General features: G+C 33.0%; 1 protein-coding gene across 3 annotated transcripts in view; it reads right to left on the reverse strand.

Moving 5' to 3' along the window:
- LOC114337279 (uncharacterized) overlaps positions 1 to 23,020 on the reverse strand; it is a 107,167-nt gene that overhangs the window by 23,248 nt on the left and 60,899 nt on the right. Inside the window, exon 3 of one of the 3 annotated variants that reach the window (XM_028287688.2) lies at positions 1,758 to 7,679. The exons of the other annotated variants lie outside the window; for them this stretch is intronic. Coding sequence (XP_028143489.1) covers positions 4,589 to 7,679 — 3,091 coding nt within the window. The 3' untranslated portion in view covers positions 1,758 to 4,588. Of the gene's footprint in view, positions 1 to 1,757; positions 7,680 to 23,020 lie in introns of those variants that run through there. 3 annotated transcript variants of the gene reach the window in all.

Below are 23,020 nucleotides of genomic sequence, written 5' to 3' on the forward strand. Positions count from 1 at the left end.
GGAAATAGCTTCAGAACAACATTAAGAAATTTAGATATTTGCCTTTGTTCTTAAAAATTTCTTCTTTCCTTTATTTTCTCCATTTCATCTGCCATCCAATCTTACAAGGTCTTTTTCACTGAATCCATAACAGATGTTTTAGAAATATACTAATGTTGCGCTACCATTATTCTGCTATGAAAGGCACACTTTACAAAACAGTCATCAGACCAATAATGAAATACGCGGCTGAAACATGACCTGACACACAGCAGCCAAAAGAATCCCAGAAACTAATACAATAGTAAGATACTATGGGCTACAGAGGTAGAACTACAGAGAACGAAGATGCAAGGTGCAGAACATCAAGGACTGACTAGACCACAAAAACCATGGAAAGATAACTTACTGGAGACACATTGAAAAACAAACAGGGTCATGTCTACACAAAAACAAGAAGAGGACGAAATCTTATAAGAAAGTATAAGCAAATACTATTGACTGTAATACATACAACTCTTGACATTTCCCATTACATTTGAGGAAGCAAACAATATAGCGCCATCTAGTGGTGTGCGGTGATAACCAGAGCAATATAACCTTACATTTATAAAATTGCTTTATTATTGTTTTTGTACAAGTGTTTGAACTATTTTTATTTTAATTTAATTTAGCAAAATTAGCTCGTTATTCAAAAATTTATAAAATTAAACTTGAATGTTTACGTCAAATTTTACATTTTCAAAACGTAGTTTCACTTTAAGCCGACAGTGGCGCTAGTGGCAACGTGCTTCCAGATTTCTGTGGGAGTTGGATGTATTACAGTCAATAGTATTTGGTATAAGCAATCTTAAAAATTAAAAGAAAGAGCAAATCGTATGTTTCTTCAAAGAACGTTTTTATGTAAGTCATCAATATCCATTGATTGTTTTCCTTCATGTTTTTTTGGCTCAGCAATATTTCCTTGTTTCCTTTCACTTAAAAATCTATAAATTTCACTAACGTGTCATACCGGTTCACTATGTCTTTAAGGGTTGTTGACGAACTGCTGAATTGTTACAAATAAACTGATAATACTTAATAAAGTTTTACCTAGGCTTATCATAAATTTAGTATGTACAGTAGAACCCCGCAAATCCGAACTAATTGGGGGGACAGCCTGTTCGGATTCCGAAAAGTTCGGATTATCCGAAAGTTAGCCTAAGAAGCTAACGAAGATGATTTTTAAAAGATTTGGACTGCCGCCGATCCCTTTACGAAACCCTATCCGCACGTTTATGCCTCCAATATTCTAAAGCTGAAAAATATTTAGATCACTGAAATATTAAATCGCTAACGCCGGTAGTTTTGTTTCGTCAGGGGACATGGAAATTCGGCCATGTAAATGATTCATTTAATTTGTAATCTGGATATTGATTACACTATGTTTCTCATGTTTCTTATCTTTTTCAATGTTTTCGTTCATAGTATACCATGGAAAATGTATATTATGCACATTCCTTTATTGATTGTGTTTAGTCTAACTCGACGCTTTTATTCACCCATTAATGTTCCAGTGTTTAATACTGTAGCTAGCATCTTACGCAATTATTTTCTCACATAATAAACATGTTTTTAAATTTTTATTTTGAATTTTTAAAATTTTTTTTCACTTTCCGTTGGTTCGGATTTGCCGAAAGTTCGGATTTGCGGGGTTCGGATTTGCGGGGTTCTACTGTAATTCATTTCAATTTGATTATAAGTTATCCTAATGACAATACATTTTTAATAAAAAACAGTTAAAAATATAAAAACTTTTATTAGCTGCCCAATAACAATAAACTTTTAATTCAAATAACAAAGAAAGGTATAACATTTAACCGTTATTTAACTATTATTTGTATCTAATACATACGACAATAATTTACATAAACATATTTGCAAATACATAATATTAAATATTACATTTTCTGACCCGTATATCCCGATAGTATGCAGCTTTTGTAGACTTTGAAAAAGCTTTCAACAGTGTGGAAAACTGTGCAATAAAATAGGTACTCACTAAGCGCAGTAGGGTAGATTACAAACATACTAAACTTATTGACAACATCTATCAGAAAGCAAAAACACGAAATAACTCACGGACCCAATAGCACTGAACAGAGGAATGATGTAAGGTGACACAATGTCATCAAAACTGTTTAAATAAGCCTTGGAGCTTGTTTTCAAGAAACTAAATCGACAAGAGAAGGGAATAAAAAGAAGTGGAGAATATCTAAACCACGTACGATATGCCGATGATGTCTTACCGATAGAAAGTGATAAAGAGGAGTTAAGTAATGTGCTTTTGAAACTAGATAGAGAAGCACGAAAAATCGGTCTTAGAATAAACTATGAGAAACACAAAAACAATGAGTAATACCTCCGAGAATATCACAATAGCAATACAAAACAATCATGACACAAAATGATTACAATTTACGTATAGTTGGGACAAATCATAAAATTTAACAAAGAAAATCAGACTGTGGAGATAAGACGTCAAATCGAATAGCATGGAAAGGACAAATATCTGCAAAACCATCTATACTTTGTTTCACGTTAAGATTAGAACGTTACGCTTATGGAGATCAGTGCTGCCAAACCTCTCGGGCACGGGTGGCTACTCGACTGCCGATATACGAATCATTTTAATCAGTACGGAGTGGCATCGGCGCGCTTTTATCGTTCATAAGAAATATATGGGGCTATCTCCGCAAGGTTCTATTCTTAACGTGAAACGCTCTATATCAGTAATCTGGTAATGGTGATGAAATGGAAAGCTGCAGGCCATATCAGGCAGAAGCACCATAGATGGAAATAAACAGGTGCTGCATTGGAGACCCTGGAAATCAAAACGATCCAAATAAAGACCATAGATGAGGTGGACAAATGATTTAAATAGGCATGTCGGTCGAATATGGATAAAAATCGCAATAGACAGAGAAAATGGAAGTCAGAGGGGGAGGCCTATATCCGGACTTATGATATAAAAAGGGCTTTAGATAGATAGATTGATAGTTACGTTGTTTATATCTGATGTATAATTAAAGAAATAGGTTAGAGAGAGTTAAAAATATTTATGTATTTTATGTATTTATATTTATCCATATTCCAGTTAGAAATGGTAAATGTGACGGATATTTGGTTAACGGTAGTACTTAAATATAATACCTACACTGCGCGCTGAAATCTAAAATTGTTCCTCCAGTGCGACAGAGAAAAATGTTTGTAAGCAGGGTAATGCTTCTTGTTCTTTAAGTACCGTGCCCAAATTTTAAGCGCGTGTAGCTTCCATGACAATTTGCCGATATCGTTCTCGATCTTGCGCGGCATGTAATAATTCACAGAGTAATGCATCTCTTTCTAATCGACGGCAGTGAGAAAGGCACGTGGTCGATAAACCCCATCGATTAGAAAGAGATGCATACCCTGCTTACAAACATTTTTCTCTGTCGCAGTGGGAATAGTTTTAGATTTCAGCGCTTAGTCTAGTATTATATATCTATGGGTAGTACCTTGGATCTAACATAACACTAAATTAATATTAGTAACTTCGTAAAATTATAATCGATGAAAAAGGTAAGTATCAATCAAATGTTAAGCCGCGTACACACTGGAGTAATCGCCCTAAAGCATTCGTTTGTCCTGTTTTACTCATATCAATAGCCAAATGGATCCGCACCGCTCAGAACAAGTCGAAAATTGTCCGTACTTTAAAGTGAGCACGCATTCGCTTCGTGCTCCGTGAGCACAGGAAAAACTAGGACGCCCCGAATAACCAAACAGCCATCCCGTTTTTACTCTGAACTCTCTCTTTTTAGTAATGAATCGGAAAGCGAGTTAACAATATGTGGGCAATCTAAATAAATTTATTCCGTAATAAACAAACAAAAAATTGAAATGTCTTCAATTTTCTTTTAATTGTCGACCATTACGCTCATTCGAGGCCAATGCCTCAAGTGTGTATGCGGCTTTATTAGTTGCATGTTACGACCAAGTTTGATTCATTCTGTTATATTTTGGTGTGCTTGTTACGCTGGGGCCACACTAACGTCTAATGCCGTTAATTGTCGCATTATTTGACATTAAAGGGAAGTGTAGCCACGACTTAGCGCGCTAATTTGTTATTGTCTTTATTAATCACGTTAAGCATTAGGCAATAGCTCGAGTGGCGGTCGCTTCGACACATCAAAGGACTTCAGTACGTCACTTGTCGGTTTAAAACGCGCTAAAATAAGTGTGTCCAGTCCCTTTAATGCGCATAATTTTTGCTGTCTAAATTAATACGATAATGAACATTAAACGTTAACGTTAGTGTGACCTCAGCATTAGACTGAAATCATTGGATCAGTTTTACTCAAGGTAAGCTACACGAGTAGAGCTTTCATCTATTCGAAAAGTAAGTGACTGCATTATTAGTAGATAATGTAATTCACGATAACAAAAGAAGAATTAGGTCTTCTTCGGATAGTAAATGCATTGTGCAGTTTTGTGTTTAGCAACGCCAGTGACGAATATGCAAACATTGTTAAATGAAGCATGAAATTTTGCACATGGTGTAAGTATGTTGAGAATGCTATTAAGATTATTAGAAAGCATTATTATTATTATAAACATACTGTTCATAAGAACATTTGACAATAGGTTCTTTTGAGTCTTTTAATATTCCTAATATACTTTTGTAAGTAGTTTTCACCTCTTCAGTTTCTTCATCATCCACAGGCTTTAAAAGATTAAGTACAAAAATATATATTGTTGATGATGGTTTGTATAGTAACATTAAATGTAGTAAATCATATATATTATACCGTTTGGTTTTACTGAGTAACTGATCCAAGTTTCTAGCGTAAACTACATAAACAAAAGGGCCTACATCAGAAATTGATCGTAGAAGATAATCTACAACACTTTTTGCAAAATCTTCTTTTGACTCGTTCATACTTTTGCACAGCAGATTCAGCAAAATGTGTTCATTGATTGTATCCTTAGCAACGAAGTTCTGTTTCCAATGTTGTATAAAATTATCAACAAATAACTGTTGGTTTATATTATTTTGAAATTCCACGAAATCGTAACAGAACAAACAAATATTTCCTTTGCTCTGTTTGGCGAGCATTTGAAATATCATTTTATAATTAATTTCATTGTCTTCTTCTCGATAGGCTAAACAATACAAGACGAAGGAGTTGATATTAGACAAACGTTTATCACCTTCTGCGAAATAGCTTATAATTATATTTTTGACAAATGTTGACGAAAGAGATTTTACAATTTCTTCATCTAATGCTCGTGTAAGTAATTTGTTCAAAAAGTCGTAACTTTTCTTCTTTCCTAACATGAAACGTTCGATCATTTTCCAGCAAGTTTCAATATATCGAAAAGCATATTTCTTGGATACTTTCGTTTTTACAAAAGAAGAAAATATTCCTCTATCGTATTCTTCAAACATGTTCGTAAAGTTTATAAATAAAGTTAATACATCTTCAGATTCTGTTTTAACAAACACTTTTAGAGCAAACAAACATATGAACTTGAGCGTAGAATACGAGTTTGGTTTTATAAGTTTGAGTAATTTAACAACATAATTTTGCTCCAAAAACTGGTTACTTAATATTAAACTACATTCTTGCATTTGTGAGTTTTGCTTAAACATATTTTCAATGTAAGAATAAAGAACTTTTTCGGGAGATCGTGCAAATAAACTGCAAAAAGAAGGTAGTGCTGCTTCCTGTAAATTTCCGTCACATAAATTTAATAATAAAGGTATGTAATTCTGTGGAATCAATACATCTTTAAAAGAACGTAGTATTTGGTTCTGAATTTTATTGAAGACGATATCATCAGCATTTTTATTTTTAGCCAGAGTCATTTTCAAGTGTTCATTAAAAAATTTAGTAAATTCGTCCTCGTCTAATAGTTGTATAAGAATATTCAATGCTGTTTCTTTTCTTTCGTCTGTTGCTTCTGACCAATCATTTATAAAATGATCACAGATCTTTTGATCCAGTTTCAGATGAGAATAATGCTTCATTTCCTTGCAAAATTGCACCGAGTATACAAATTTATTTATATATTTCAAAATAATTTTTGGGTGATGTACAATTAAGGATTTAAATATATACCTCAATTCCCATTCATTCTCATCAAATTGGCCAATCAAGGAATATAGAATGTTTGTTTCCAATATTGAAAGACATTTCTTTGAAGTAAGAGACTCTATAAAAGGCCATATACTGTATAAATAGGTAATATTTTTTAATACTTCCAATATCTTGGCTTCTGTTAAACAAGTCAACGCAAACTGGGGAAACTCGATGTTATAAGTTAATATGGATGTTATGACTTGAAAGTCGCTGTAGCTAAATTCTTTATTTTTTGCCAATATGGTTTCAATGGCAGACACAAATTCTGGATAGTCTGATATATTAATACATTTTTCGGGATATTTTTTGCACAAATCAACTAATTCAGGTATTAAACAAGCTTGGACATCTTTGTAATACTTAGATGTCGATGGTACCTCTTTAAGAAACAACGACACTAATTCTAGAAATAGTTCATATTTCAATTTAGAATTTTCAAAATCCCGTTTATAATTCCACGAGTTATCACAGGCACGTTTCATAAACTCGGTAGCTTCTAACTTAAAAGCATCACGATCATTTTTGTATGAGTATTCTAGAAATGCTACTTCTATATCAATATACTCTGAATAATGAAGAACATCCTTTGTACGCATTAAAACAAGTTGTTGCTGTATAAAATTCCAGTGCTCTTTAGTAAATTTTTCCGTTTTGAAAGCCGTCAGTAAAAACTGTATTTGTCTCATATAAGCATGAGGCTCTTCATTCTTGTGTCTGGAAACTATATATTCCAAAACCTTATCCAAACATAACAAATCGTTGTTGTGAGCACACGTGCTAATCAAATGTTTTATTAACGATTGTCTATTTCGCATATCAGAGCAGAGGTTTATCATTTCCTTGATAACTGGAATGGATTCAGAACTAGGATAGTATTGCAAAAAGTTGTCATCGGAGCTGTTCTCATATTTGATTCTAGCCCATTGGTATATTACATCTTTACCTGGATTCAACTTTAAAATAGTCTCATCGATAATTTCCAGAAATTTTTTAATGGAATTTTGTGGAAAAACAGTGTTTAATGATTGGGTCAATAATTCCCATCTGGTTTTTTTTGGAACATATTTTAAGAGTTGAATACATAAAGAATTTTCATTTAAATCTTCAAACTTATTTGGCATCAGATGTCTGTAAAATATCTGAAATTCCGACCCGAGACTCTTAACTAATTTTCTGGTATTCAGTATTTTACCAAATCTGTGTGAATCGCTATAAAGTTCTTCCTTAAGAACCAGAAGTAAACTGTTACTGGCTGAAGCTGTCAACTTGTCACAACAAATTTTTTCATTACGGTGCAACTCTAGAAAAAGTTCTGGATATTTACAAGCTAACAGAGTTATGACATTTTTTTCTTTATAAGGTTTTTTGAAAATAGATTCCCAATGATCCATGTAATTGCTGAATAACCGATCGCTTCTATTCAATAGATAAAGAACTTGATTTATGGTTAAGATAGTTTCATGTTCGCTGAGTATCTCCTCAAGTAAAGTAGCAGAGCAGGCTTGTAGTACATTCAATGCAACATAGAAACCATACCTAAAAATATGTTAAAGAAAGATATAGTAATAAAAGACAATAATATAACTAATTTATGATCAAACGTTGTGGTTGAAAATGAGATAATACGAGGATACATTGAAAAACGCTTAGCCTACTATAGAATTAATCTAAATTTGAAAGTTTATTTTGTAAGTACATACATATGTACCGGGTGTCCCAATAAGAATGGCTCTCGGCCATATCTCAGGAATCGTTTATAGTACAGCTTTGAAAAAAAATATTTATGACAAAAGTTGCCTCGGGAAAAGCCTGGAAATTATTTTCATAATCGTAGGTCCACCGCTAGAGGGCGTAATTGAATATCAAAAATTAAAAAATCAAAACTTTACAAAATTTACCTAATTAAAGGGCAGTGGAAATTGAATCATCGTATTCTTCATAAAATTCTGCGCATATTTGATTTCACAACTTTAAGTCTACTTTTGCAAATAAGACGTGGGGGTGAGTGGGAACCTTCTTATGAAAAAATGGCTGTAATACCGTTGATTCCAAATCGAATTTTGCATACTTGGTCTTGTTGAAAACAGCTCTATTTCTTCAATGTAAGAGTCTTATTTTCGAAATAGCCTAATAAGTAATATGCAAGCTAGGAGGCGTTATTTAATTATTTTCAGAAATCTAGTTTTCTTTGGAAAATATTAAATACAAGTATGCATTTTTAATCCTGTATAACAAGATTAGACCAAATTAGCAACATAATACCGAAAACCGCATGTCGATACCTTTTTTATGTTTCAAGATATCTTAAGAAATGTGTAAATTTTAAACATAACTCTTACTGTCACCGGTAAACGAGGTTAAGGAAAAGTAGTGTGCTATGGAAAAAACAAATATACATTTTCCAGATGTAAACGTATATAATTAATTAAACCAACAATACGACAAACAATACTATAAAATATAACAAAGAAATACAAGCAACTACCTACTTACTTAGTCTTAGTGACTGCCTAAATGTTCAATTTGTTGCCCATCATTTTCGATGCAAGCATTTACTCTTTCAAGAGTAGATTTAATAGCAACAGATTTAACTGTTTTAGACTTTTATTTATGGGGACGGAGTAAAGACCTTGTTTTTGCCGCTAGGCCCACTACGCGAGAACACATTATCTAGAATCTAGAGAATACGAAACGCCATTCAAAGCATTGCGAAAGCTGAAATTGAGACTGCTGTTCAATCTACTCTTGAAAGAGTAAATGCTTGCATCGAAAATGATGGGCAACAATTTGAACATTTAGGTCGTCACTAAGTAAGTAGTTGCTTTTATTTCTTTGTTATATTTTATCGTGTTGTTTCTCTTATTTAGTGATGAGCAAAACAAGAACAAGACCAAGACCAGGCTAGTCTTGGTCTTGGTCTTGTTCTTACAAGCTTGGTCTTGGTCTTGCAGCTTAAAGGCAGTCTTGGTCTTGGTCTTGCACTAGCCGGTCTTGTTCTTGGTCTTGCTGCAAGAGTCTTGCTGGTCTTGCTTTTTTGGTAGTAATAATTTGAACCAAACAATTTCGAATAAAATGTACATTGAAATAAATAAAGATGTGAAGAATGAAACTATATTTTTTGCTTTAAAATTTTAACAGAATGTAGAATGTAGTTTCAAACGGATACCAATTTTAACATTATACGTTCACCTAATGACCTAATTATTTCTCTCTATATAAAGAGATTAGAGTATATTTTTATAATGGTAATGTTTATCAGTAGGAAAAACCTGCATTTTCAACCCTTGTTGCAATTGCCGGCCTTCGGTTGTGTCGCGTTGTGTTTTGCATCCTGCCGCCTGCCTTCAGACTACGTCTTGAGTTTGGATTATTGTTTATTGCCCCTGTATTTTAATAAAATGTTAAAGAAAAAGAGCTTCTCTAAAGGTGCCACAAATGGTCGGGGACCTTCAATTCACGGATTTTACGAAAAGGGATAAACGGTTTATAGTTGTTAACAGATAACGATCTGCTCCTTTCACTCGAACACTGTAGTATTTATCCTACGAGGGTCAAATTTAAGAACATAAATTAAATTTTTTTAAGAGAACACAAAAATCAAACATTTTTTACTCTATTTAATCATTATTTAATATAATTAACTTTTTTATAAACTAACTAAAACATACTTTTTAGTAAATACGTACATATTTACCATACCTATTTATAGACCTAATACTATAACATAATAACTAAACCTAATGGGGAGTTATAAACGCTTAATTCTGTAATTTGTTATCTTGCAGTTCTTTAATTTTATTTAAACTACATTGCTCTCGTAACACGAGTTATTCGCACTTTTTCTTTGCACATATTTTTGGATTGAATACCCATTATGACATTTAAAAAGTTGAAAATATTCGGATGTGGGTAGTAAAAACTAGAATTTAAAACACACTGAAATGATGCGCATGCATTTCAAGTGCGGCACATACTATTTGTAGTACTGGCCCTTTCTGGGGAAAACCTAGATTCTTCCAAATAGTTTTCAACTATGAAATCAGTAAAATTCTTTACGCGTTTGTCATCCGGGATTTTCACAAATAATTCAACTTCCAACTTTCGTTGATTGTAAAAAATTAATCCAAAAAATTATTTTAAAAATTTCCCAGTATCGGAATTTTTGTCATTATTCAGAAACTGAACCTAAGCTTTGGATTTTGCGATACCAAGCTTGACACATTACAATCGACAACCAGTTATTTTTTATTCAGGCCACAATGCTTTCACAGCATTGTGAATCCCTTTTCAAAATCTATTATGATATTTTTTGTATTAATTTTAAATTTAACGACCTACATTTTTCCTCGATTATGCGAAAAGAATTGAAATAAGTGTCAGTATTTTTATTAGACAAAAAAGCGAAAACTACTGGTACATAAAAACCGTTTTTAATTGCATTTTTTTTAAATGGATTACCCTATCTATAATTACATTTTTTTGCCTTACAAGTAATTTCAATTGTCCTTGAACTATCGCCGTTTGAAAACTTGCCTTCTGGACACTTTGAAGGTTGAGAAAATGCAAACCGTTTGACTTAATCAAAACGACTTAAAAATATAACCAAAATATTATGTATTTAAAAAATTCGATATTGTTTAAGGTTTCTTACAATGTCAGTATATATTATTGAACTAAAAAAATAAAGTTAAATAATAAAAACCAATTTTTTTCAAAAAAGTGCAAGAGTCTTGCAGGTTGGTCTTGGTCTTGCGTGGCCTTGCAAGGTTCGGTCTTGGTCTTGGTCTTGTTCTTGCAAGCTTGGTCTTGGTCGTGCAACCAAAAGGCGGTCTTGGTCTTGGTCTTGGTCTTGCTGCAAGAACAAGACCAAGACCGCAAGACCAAGACCAGTCTCGCTCATCACTACTCTTATTGTTGTTTTAATTAATTATATACGTTTCCATCTGGAAAATGCTTCTTTGGTTTTTCCATAGCACACTACATTTCCTTAACTTCGTTTACTGGTAACATTAACAGTTGTTTAAAATTTACACGTTTCTTAAGATATCTTGAGATAGAAAAAAGTATCGACATCGACAAGTATCTTTTGGTTTTCGGTATTATGTTGCTAATTTGGTCTAATTTTGTAATACAGGATTAAAAATGCATACTTGTATTTAATATTCTCCAAAGAAAACTAGATTTACGAACATAATTAAATAACGTCTATCAGCTGGCATATTACTTATTAGGCTATTTCGAAAATAAGACTCTTACATTGACGAAAAAGACATGTTTTCAACAAGATCAAGTATGCAAAATTCGATTTAGCAGAACCGGACTTACAGCCATTTTTTCATAAGAAGTTTCCCACTCATCCCCACCTCTTATTTGCAAAGGTTGACATAAACTTGTGAAATTAAATATGCGCATAATTTTATGAAGAATACGATGATTGGATTTCCAGTGTCCTTTCATTAGGTAAATTTTGTAAATTTTTGATTTTTTAATTTTTGATATTCAATTACGCCCTCTAGCGGTGGACCTACAATTATGAAAATAATTTCCAGGCTTTTCCCGAGGCAACTTTTGTTATAAATATTTTTTTCTCAAAGCTGTACTACAAACGATTCCGAGATATGGCCGAGAGCCATTCTTATTGGGACACCCGGTACATATTTGATTGTTTAACATTCTCTCCTCTTAATTGGATCAATTTATTAAAGAATTTTGAATCGCCTCGAGACTAAAAAAAACATCGTGGAATGAAGTAAACACTTCTGTTGTATGTAGGCATATGAATTTATTAAAAAATCCTTAAAATTTATCCACGAAGGAGTGCAAGTACAAAACGTTTTTGGTCAGACTGACCATCATCAGTGTAAACGTCCAGTGTACAAGTAATTGTAACTAGCCACTTCAATAGGTATAAAAACCTCTAAAATACATTATTGTTACATTCTATATTAAAAAGTGGTCGACATTAAGTCACTTTTTAATATAGAATGTAACAATAATGTATTTTAGAGGTTTTTATACCTATTGAAGAGGCTAGTTACAATTACTTGTACACTGGACGTTTACACTGATGATGGTCAGTCTGACCGAAAACGTTTTGTACTTCCACTCCTTCGTGGATAAATTTTAAGGATTTTTTAATAAATTCATATGCCTATATACAACAGAAGTGTTTACTTCATTCCACGTTGTTATATTGAAGGTATACAGCCAACTACAGGGTTTACCCTCTTTTTAAAGTATAAAAAAACATGTTCATCTTGCTCTACAACGGAAGCCTACAACTTACATTACCTATGTTTAGGAAGGAAATTTACGATGTTTTAAATTTTTTTTTAATCTAGGAAAAACACGATAATCTGACGGAACCATATCGGGTGAATAAGGAATTGTTCAATAAATTGGAATCCTAAGTCATGATTTGTTGTCATGGATATTTGCGATTTGTGCGCAATTATTGCTTATAAAGAAGATTTTTTTATTTTGTTAAAAAATAATTTATAGGAAAAACAAATTCGCAATATTCTGTTTTGAATATTTTATTACAAAATAATAATATAAAATTAATAAAGATATATGTATTTAAATTTGAAATTAGTTAAATACAAAAATACATCTTCAATGATATTATCACTTATAACCACTTAATTATAAACTCATGCTTAAAATTATTGGGACACAAACATTTTTTATGTTTTTTTTTTATTATTTAAAACATACTGATATTTACTGTAACAGATCATAGGTGGAGCATACAAAATAGGTACTCTCGAACAATCTGAATTACGAGTATAGCGACTTGTTTTGCGATAATTCACCCTTAAGTATTAACTAGAAAGCTATAATATAAATATAATAATATAAATTCTTAACTATTCTTAAACCTAAATAACCTGAGTTGATTTTGAACCATCGTACGTGAATACTGATATTGTTTAAAGTCACGAACTGTTTACTATAATTAAATACGGTATGCGGCAAAATAAACAGTACTGAAATGAAAATTGAAATGTTTATGATTATTTCTATATCTATAATACATGATATAGCCTTGCAAACAGCATTCACGACGACGCACGTTCCCGATAAAACAGATGTTAAAGATGCCCTCTGGCCAGTTGCGGATCTACGGGACGGGATAATGAGGAAATTTCCACCCTAACAAGGTCCAAATTTTAAGAAAAAAAATTGTTCCAACATAAAAATATATTAGCTCACATGAAACCGAAACCACAGAAAGACAAATTCAACCCAATAAACACGCTAGTTAGGAAAATTAGGGGAACTTAATGCCTATAAGGTATTATTTATGTCTTTTATGTAATCTGAGTTTATCTTTTTTATGTCTTTTGGTTGGATTTTCATTGGAAGGTCCCCCTAAGGCAAATTTCCCATCCCAAGGCAAATTTCTAGATCCGCCACTGCCGCTGGCACGAAAAAATCTTTAATTCTAGTCCTCAATTCCGAAATGACAGACGGTGACCCCCTCAGCATTCCCCATATGTACGCATCTGGTGGCGTTAGTTCTGGTGAGTGGCAGCTCCAAAAATGATCGCACAGTATTCGAAGAAACTCCCTGGCAGTGTGACAGGTTATCCGGTCCTGCTGAAACCTTGTTTATTTTAAGCTTGGACCGTTTTCGTGATCTTTTCCGTATGGCCGAAAATAATACTCCACTATAAAAATTGTTTCTGCAAAACTGAGAACCATCCTGAAGTAGGTATCTAACATTAACATGATATTGACAAACGTTATAACAACGTTCAGAAACCACTCAATACGTTTCGGCGCCTAAAGGCGCATTTAAATCAAAGCGAACACGAACGAACGAACGAAGGAACGAATTCGTAGGTGTTCACTTGGTCATTCGTTCGCTACAAAGTAGGGCCATTTACATTGAAGCGAAAGTTCGCATTCGTTGATGATCCGGAGTGCATATTGCCCGCAGATGTTTTTAAGATGGCTGATGGGCCAGTGCCAGTCACACATTGTGTTTAAGTTTATTTTCGTGTTTCTTGCTGGGTAAATTTTAATACAATAATAGCTTACAAAAATAGCAGGTAGCAGGTATTATACGCTGTTTGAGGGAGTTTAGAAAATAAAATATGTAATAAAGAACCAGCTTTCTTAAAATTCTTCCTCGAAAAAGTTACTTGCTCTTGATATTATGACTATATTATGTTCAAATAATAAATTGTAAAATTGGTGTATCAAAATAAATTTGCTTTTAATTAATTTTAGCAATTAATTTGATTTGGTTACCTCATTAGTGTTTCTGGGTTGAAATTTATCCAATAAAAACATTAGGCTTTTAAAAGCAAACCACTTCGAACCGTCTTTTTGTCTTTCTCGTCTAAATGATGCCAGAAGCTAATTCATTTTTTTAGTTCAGAGACATCACAACCTATTCCTATAGAAATGTTAAAACAAGCATCAGTTTTTCTCTTTATTATATTATATAGCTTCGATTTTGGGTTTCATAGGCATATTCCATATTGCAAAATTATGTTTTCACAACTATACAATAAACAACCCTCTCAAACTAATGTTTGTTAATAAATTAAATCAGTACTTCTAAACGAATTCGTTCGCTACCGTCTATCCACTGTCCACATTGAACAACGATATCCTTTGATGATTCGCTAACTTACCGACATCGGTTAGAACATGTGCGAATGCGAACGAATTCGTTCGGTCGTGCTCGATTCGCTGTACAAATACAATAAAGTTAACGAACGAATTCGTTCGTTCGTTCGTGTTCGCTTTGATTTAAATGCGCCTTAACACATACAAATTTGAGGCATATGAATTTCAGTACTGTTTATTTTTCCGCATACCGTAAAAATACAAGTACCAAAATTAGGAGCCTTCCACAACCACAGACTAAAACCGGCCACTCACGGTACTGCGGCATCGTTCAATTTTGTCGAATTCGACTAACTGGCAAAAATTTTGCTCATGTGTGACCGTGAATCCAACAAAATTGTGACTGACTGAGTACTACAGAGAGACTGGCCTGTCTGCTGCAGTACTGCAGAATTGAGATCATCGACAATCTTGTCGAACGACACCGCAGTACCGTGAGTAGCCAGCTTAATGTATAACATCAATCGGGTGAAAAACAATTATTACTTGAAGACCGACGGAATAAGAGAAGCTAAGGGGAAAGACTACGCCGCATATGCTTTTTCTCATGAGGATCTTTCAGTGCGTCACAGTTTTTCGGTTTCTTTCTAACGCATTAAATTGCATGTGACAGAAAAAAACGCACGTCGGTGATTACATTTCGTCGGTGACATTTATAACATTTATTCTAGCTGTCAATAGATGGCGCTGTAATCGAACATACAATACTTTGCGAATTATACAGGGTGTCCCGAAAAGAATGGTCATAAATTATACCACACATTCTGGGGTCAAAAATAGTTCGATTGGGCTTAACTTACCATAGTACAAATGTGCTCAGAAAAAAAGTTACAGCCCTTTAAAGTTACAAAATGAAAATCGACTTTTTTCAATATATCGAAAAGTATTAGAGATTTTTTATTGAAAATGGACATGTGTCATTCTTATAGCAGGAACATCTTAAAACAAAATTATAGTGAAATTTGTCCACCCCATAAAAAATTTATGGGGATTTTGTTCCTTTAAACCCCCCTAAACTTTTGTGTACGTTCCAATTAATTCATTATTGTGGTACTATTAGTTAAACACAACGTTCTTAAAACTTTTTTGCCTCTTAGTATTTTTTCGATAAGCCAGTTTTTATCGAGATGCGGCTTCTTTTTCAATATATTTACGTAAAAATTTTATGGGGGTTTAGTTCCTTTAAACCCCCCAAATGTTTGTGTACGTTCTAATTAAACTATTTTTGTGGTACCATTAGTTAAACACAGTGTTTTTAAAACTTTAGCCTTTTAGTCTTTTTTTCATAAGTCACCTTTTATCGAGATGTAGCTTCTTTTTCAAAATATACCTAAAAATGTAAATTGTAAAAAATTTTCAGATTATTAACAGGTCTCTACGAGTATAATCGTACTTAACCATATACAAATAATATGTAGTGGATTCGACAAATATTCAAAATATCTCGATAAACACTGGCTTATCCAAAAAGTACTGAGAGGCAAAAAAGTTTTAAAAACATTGTGTTTAACTAATGGTGTCACAATAATAATTTAATTGGAACTTACACAAAAGTTTGTAGGGGTTTAAGGGAACAAAACCCCCATACAATCTTTATGGGGTGCACAAATTTCACTTTAATTTTTTTTTAAGATGTTGCTGCCATAGAAATGCCACATGCCCAATTTCAATAAAAAATCTCTGAGAATTTTCGATATATGAAAAAAATCGATTTTCATTTTGTAACTTCAAAGGGCTGTAACTTTTTTGTGTGCACTATTGTATATAGGTAAGTGAGGTCCAATCAACCTATTTTTGACCCCAGAATCTGTGGTATAATTTATGACCAATCTTTTCGGGACACCCTGTATAATATATCTACGAATATAATCTGAACATTTTAAAAGACTATACAAATCAAAGAAAATACCATTTTATAAATGCAATAAACACAATTGATTTGTTTTTATGCTAAATTGCAAATAAAATTTGACAACTGTCAGATTTAACTAAAATGTCATGTCACTAAAATGTATATTATCACGGACTTACCTTTTTTTCTATCATTTGTGACTCACTGAAATATGCATGAAAAGAAGCATATCAGCGTTTACTAACGATTACACAGAGATAAAAAAAGCTGCCAGAGAAGCTAAAAACAGAATTCTAGAAAAACAGTGTGAAAAAATCGAGATATTAGAACGTACAGTATTTCTCATGATCATCTTTCAGTGCGTCACAGTTTTTCGATTTCTTTCTAACGCATTAAATTGTATGTGACAGAAAAAAAGGCACGTCGGTGATTACATTTCGTCGGTGACATTTTTACAACATTTATTCTAGTTATTCTAGTTGTCGATAGATGGCGCCATAATAAAAAAATAATTTTGTTTTAATTAGATAATAATATTACAATTATAATCTGTATAATTTATAACACTATACAAATCAAAGAAAATATCATTTTATAAATGCAAGAAACGCATTTGATTTGTTTTTATTCCAAATTAAAAATAAAATGTGACAACTGTCAGATTTAACTAAAATGTCATGTTAGAATAAATGTCATAAATGTGTATTATCACGGACTTACCCTTTTTCCTATCATTTGTTACGCACTGAAAAATGATCATGAAAAGGACAATAAAAACGATTCGTTCGACGTCTAGTTTGGTCCAGGGTTCTTTAACCGTGCGTCATTAATACCTGGCGAGATAAAACGCATACTTTTTATCTAGCATCATTGTCTTCCACGCATGAAACTAAAGACAAACCAGCTACTGTCTGTTATTAAGTAAAGACACATGTTATTTTTATGAACGCTCTAGACTCAATACACCGAAAAGAGATAGGTACAAAAAAGACTCTTGGGACGTTTTAAGATTTTAAGTACAATTTCTTTTTGTGATGTTTATGGTTCGTTGTCACTGTCAGTTTGTTGGATTTTTTGCTGTTTGTTGTCCTGTTTTGCATTTAGAAGTTATATTACACAAACAGTAGTTGTTTTCAGAACTAATTTTATATTGGAGTTTGAAATTTTATGGTAAGTGTATTATATTTTTCCATTAATTTCATACAAAGTTAACCTCATTCACAGTTAAGGAATGATTTTGTTTAAGTTTCCGTAAAAGTGAAATCAATAACAAACAGAAAATATTTTTTCAAATATTTATATTATAATCAATATTAAATTGCACTAATGATATTAAAAGAATTTATTAAGCTACTTCAAATGTAGCTGTAATTGTGAAACAAAATTTTAATGCAAAACTAACATTTTACTTTTTATTTATTTGATAACGTCAAATTTTTTAATGTAATCCGTGGTCGGAGCAGTAGTCACTTTCTGTCACTTACTGTTGCGTGGAATAGATTTTCGACTTACTTTGTATGCTTTAAATGAAGGGTGAAGGAAAAAAACAAGGAATGTCACACTTTATAAGAAATTGAGATAGTGACACTATCTAACAGATATGTTATGTATTTACTATTTACAGTAGACTGGTAGATAATAACGTGGACCGTCCGATAAATATATCTATTTAAAACAGTACTATGAAGGATAAAAACTGGAAACGTCCACGCATGAAAGATAAAAACAAGGATAGTCCACTTGAACAAAAATAAAAATAACTACGTTTTTATTTTGAGTTTAATCGTTTATTTTACTTTGTTTATGTTTGTTAGAAACTTCTTCTTCTTCTTAGGGTGCCTGTCCGTTCCAAACGTTGACAATCATTCTGGCGATGATGACTTTGTTGGTTGCTATACGGAATAGTTGTGTTGAGATATTTCTAAACCATGCTCTCATATTAGCAAGGCAGGATATTCTTCTTCGTTCTGGGGCCCTTTTTCCTTTAATTTTACCTTGTAAACTGCATTGGAATAGCTCGTATCTACCTTAATTTCTCAAGTCCCAAGTACGCCTTTCACGATGTTGACTAAATCTGCGGTTGTGTTCATCCTCCGTAGCCGCAGTACTTCTTCATTGGTGACTTTGTCTGTGCATGGTATCTTCAGGATCCTTCCGTACAACCATAGCTCAAAACCTTGAAGTGTTAGAAACGACACGGCAAATAAAGTTAGAGTTAAGCGTAATTTAATTTATCCTTTGGTTACCCAAGATCAGACACATGTTCAGCATGTGATGAATTCCGGGCGAAATTAAAATCATTAAATTATGTCAAGGTTGCTGCAGAAATTCGTAAATTAACAATTCAAAATGAGTTACACAAACGTAAGGCACAGACATTCTATAATTTTAAAGAGACTGCTCGCAAAAAGTAAAAAAAATCAGGCGACCATTGCATCATTAGACTATCAAAAAAATATTGCATTGCCTTTTGATATAATTTTTATTGCCATAATTTTGTTTTCAGCCTTCCTATCAGCTGGTGCAACTAAATGTTTGTAACGTAAAATAATAATGTAATGTAAAATACAACGTGATGTTTGGACAGTCCTTGATTTTTTCAGTTTTTATTTGTAGTTAGGTAGTTTCTTAATTTTTTTATCTGTTTTTTTTTTTAAATTTGGTTAAAATGTGTTTGTGTATTAAATACAAAGTACTTTAAGTTTACTAAATAAAAATAAATACTATTTCTTCAGTGCTATGGTTTAAAGATATGTAGTCACAAACATTAAATTTCCTATTTTCTCAAAACAAAGATAACGTGACATTCCTTGTTTTTTCCCTTAACCCTTCAAATGATGACGCACGGGTAAAGAATCGTGGACTCAACTGTATACGTGGGTGGTCCGATAAGTACTTAGCCTCTCCGCTCGATGACGCCACTGTCGCAAGAGAAATGTACACCATCGTATAATAGATTCTTGTAGACGGCCTATGTCGAAATATCAGCCAAATCGGACTCGTGTAGTCTTGTTTTGACCGCGTGTGTAAGTGGGCGTGTTTGGGGATTTTAGAAAAATGAAAAAAGAGCAATATCAGTCGGTGATCTGACTCTTGTTTTTCGAAGGGAAATCCCGCAGCGAAATCAAAAAGCGTTTGAATGCTGTAAACGGTGACACTTCTCTTTCGATGGAAACCGTCAAAAAATGGTAAACGAGTTTCAACATGGTGGCACGTCGATTTTTTATAAGTCACTCCCAGGTGCCCCGAAAACGGCTACCGCTGAGGATAACATCAAAGCAACCCACGATCTCGTATTGGTAGACCGCCGACTAAAGGTGCGTGAGATAGCTGAGACAGTAGGCATCTCAAAAGATCTCGTGGGCCATATCTTGCATGAAATTTTGTTCATAAAAAAGCTGTCGGCGCGACGGCTGCCGCATTTTTAACTTCGAAAATAAACGCAACCATGAGACCACTTCAAAGCATTGTCCGATGCTGTTTAAGCGTAATCCAAATGAGTTTCTAACCCGGTCTATATAGACATTTGAAATAACAAAAATTGCCGGAGAGCCAAATTTTGGTGGAGAGCTAGGGTATATCATAACAAATAAAGTATTAAAAGTCCCCATCGATCCCATGTGTGCAACAAAAGTTATTCGGGGTCAAAGGTCAAAATATGAGATTTTTTGGATTTTTTTCGAAAATGGTAAGTTTTATCAAAAAGAACCTTAAACCAAAGTTGTAGATCTTAAAATTCTCTACAAAAATAGTCCTTACTATTTTTTTCCAAGAGTTGCCATTCTTGAGATATCGCGATTCTAAGGGCCGGTTGTTCGAACGCTAATCAACAATGATCACTATCAAATATTTAATTACTGTCACAACTGTCAATGTCAACTTTACTGAAAACATAATTGATTATAATTATGAGAGCAGTGAATCAATTAACATAACAATTATTAACATAACTGATTATCTTATTTCATAATTCTAATCAATAATTATGTTTTCAGTTACCCAATCAAAGTTGAGATTGACAGTTGTGACAGTAATTAAATATTTGATAAAGATCATTGTTGATTAGCGTTCGAACAACCGGCCCTCAGAGTCACATTATACATGATATGCACACGTTTCCACACCACCTGTGAGGTATAGCGTACTCGGCGCTTTTTTTTACCTTGGTTTCCCCTGTAGGCCTACTCCACTAACTGTTTTGACAATTTTAGGATAATTTAAGGAAACAATATCGGTCAAGTTCTAGATTTTACCTTATTATTGGTATTGATTATTGATATTGCTATTGATTATTAGGTTAACTGTTGTTTTGATTTCTTTAGTAATTTTAATTAGATTCATATTCTTGAAAGTTTACTTCAACAGTCAAGTCTTCTTCGATTTTATCTTCTTCCTCTTGCTGGATGTTCAAAAATTGTTCAAATGTGACTGAGTCATTGGTCTCTGTATTAAAATCACAGGAGTCTTCCTCTGTTGTACTAAACTGGACATTTGAGCAAGACTGACCTTGGCAGTTGGTACACGCTAGAGAACACAGCAACCCGACTTTTTTACATCCACATTTGGCACATTAATTGCAAAAAATAGTGTTAAGGTGAAACAGTAGCGATCAACAGGTAGCGAAAACGCGTTCCAAGATTGCGGCTGTAATTTTGAATATTTTTTCAAGATATTTGGCACACGTATTCGTACTATAATAAAGAATGGCGGTACAGAGCCCAATTTGAAAATAAATTAATATGTGGAAATTACTCTGTAATTAAATACAATATTAAATAAACGAGCCTGTACCGCCATTAACAAAAACAAAAAAATACACTTTCTTCAAATAAACTTTTTTATCCGATGCCTAGATTTTGTGTCATTTTAGAACTACTAATGAAATAAAAAATTTTAGTAGTTCCAAAATGACACAAAATCTAGGCATCGGATAAAAAAGTTTATTTGAAGAAAGTGTATTTTTTTTGTTCTTCTTAATGGCGGTACAGGCTCGTTTTTTTAATATTGTATTTAATTACAGAGTAATTTTCAAATATTAATATATTTTTCAAATTGGGCTCTGTACCGCCATTCTTTATTATATTACGAATATGTGTGCCAAATATCTCGAAAAAATATTCAAAATTACAGCCGCAATCTTGGAACGCGTTTTTCCTACCTGTTGATCGCTACTGTTTCCTCTTAAGGAGTTTTTCTGGAGCAGGTGGGAGTAATTTTTTAATCGGTTCCAGAGTATTATCTATTAATTTCCAACCCCAGTCTTCTGGATTCAGTTCATTGCCTAGCCATGTTTGAACTTGATAATATACTCGATACAAATGTTGAAAAGCAGATGCTGATGTTGGAGGAAGACATGATAGTTGTACTTGTTTCTTGTTTCGCGTATTTTTTACAAAAGTTAAGTATCGATATTTATCAAGACAACTAATTTTTTTGGAGCTCCATAAACCGCAAGAAGAAAGCGAATTCCTTCTGTAATTATTGTTTGCGGTGTGGAATTAAGTTCTGTACAAACTTTACAGCAGTCAGTCAAATCTTTTTTTTTTTTGAATAATTTAAGTACTGACGTTTTGCTCCTTCTGTACATTGCTGACGTAGTGTTGCAGCCGGTTATCGCATGTAAAAATAAAATGTACTTTTGGCATTTGGGATAACACGATAAACTTTTCTCTGTTCGCTGTTGAGCCCTTCCAGGTTTCAGAAAATAAATAACTTTATCTACTGGAGTCCTTGTAGTAAGCAGTACTAACAAATCAACATCTTCACCAACTACAATTGTTGTGTTTGTTGCCTTAAATTTTTCAATTGCTGTCTCAATTATAAGGACATCTGCGTCATTTTTAGCTTGTTTCACTTCAATATTCGCAGCTGTTAATTTGTCAGTTAACATGGAAATGAACCGAGATTTATTATTAATGTTAGCGAAAAATTGTTGTTGATTCGCTTGAACTGTTATATTTTCATCAAAGATAATCTCGGAACCCGATGATGTTTTTGTAGTTCGACGACGTTGTTCTGCAGCTTTAATATTCTTTGTCGAGTCACTGCAGCCGTCAAATACCGCTGTCACTGTAAGCCCGTAATGTCTGCTAAATGGTAGACGCTTGTAATAAGCACTTATATTTACTTGAACTGAACCTTTAGCACTAAAAGAAACAGATAATATGAACAAGACCTACGGACAATACTGTAGCCATTATTTACAATAGACAATCTGTTCTTTTTTAAACAATGGTATAGCCAAATGTTTTTCAAGGCTACGTGGATAGAGGAAATTCAGTTTGGGACTGATTATCTTTTGAAGAAATATTTTCAGAATAGTATAATATATATTTAGGAAAAAAATTGTAATGACTATTTTTTTGAGAATAATACGATCTAC

Source organism: Diabrotica virgifera, chromosome 4 (genome assembly GCF_917563875.1).
Source record: "Diabrotica virgifera virgifera chromosome 4, PGI_DIABVI_V3a".
In the NCBI taxonomy this organism is placed as follows: domain Eukaryota; kingdom Metazoa; phylum Arthropoda; class Insecta; order Coleoptera; family Chrysomelidae; genus Diabrotica; species Diabrotica virgifera.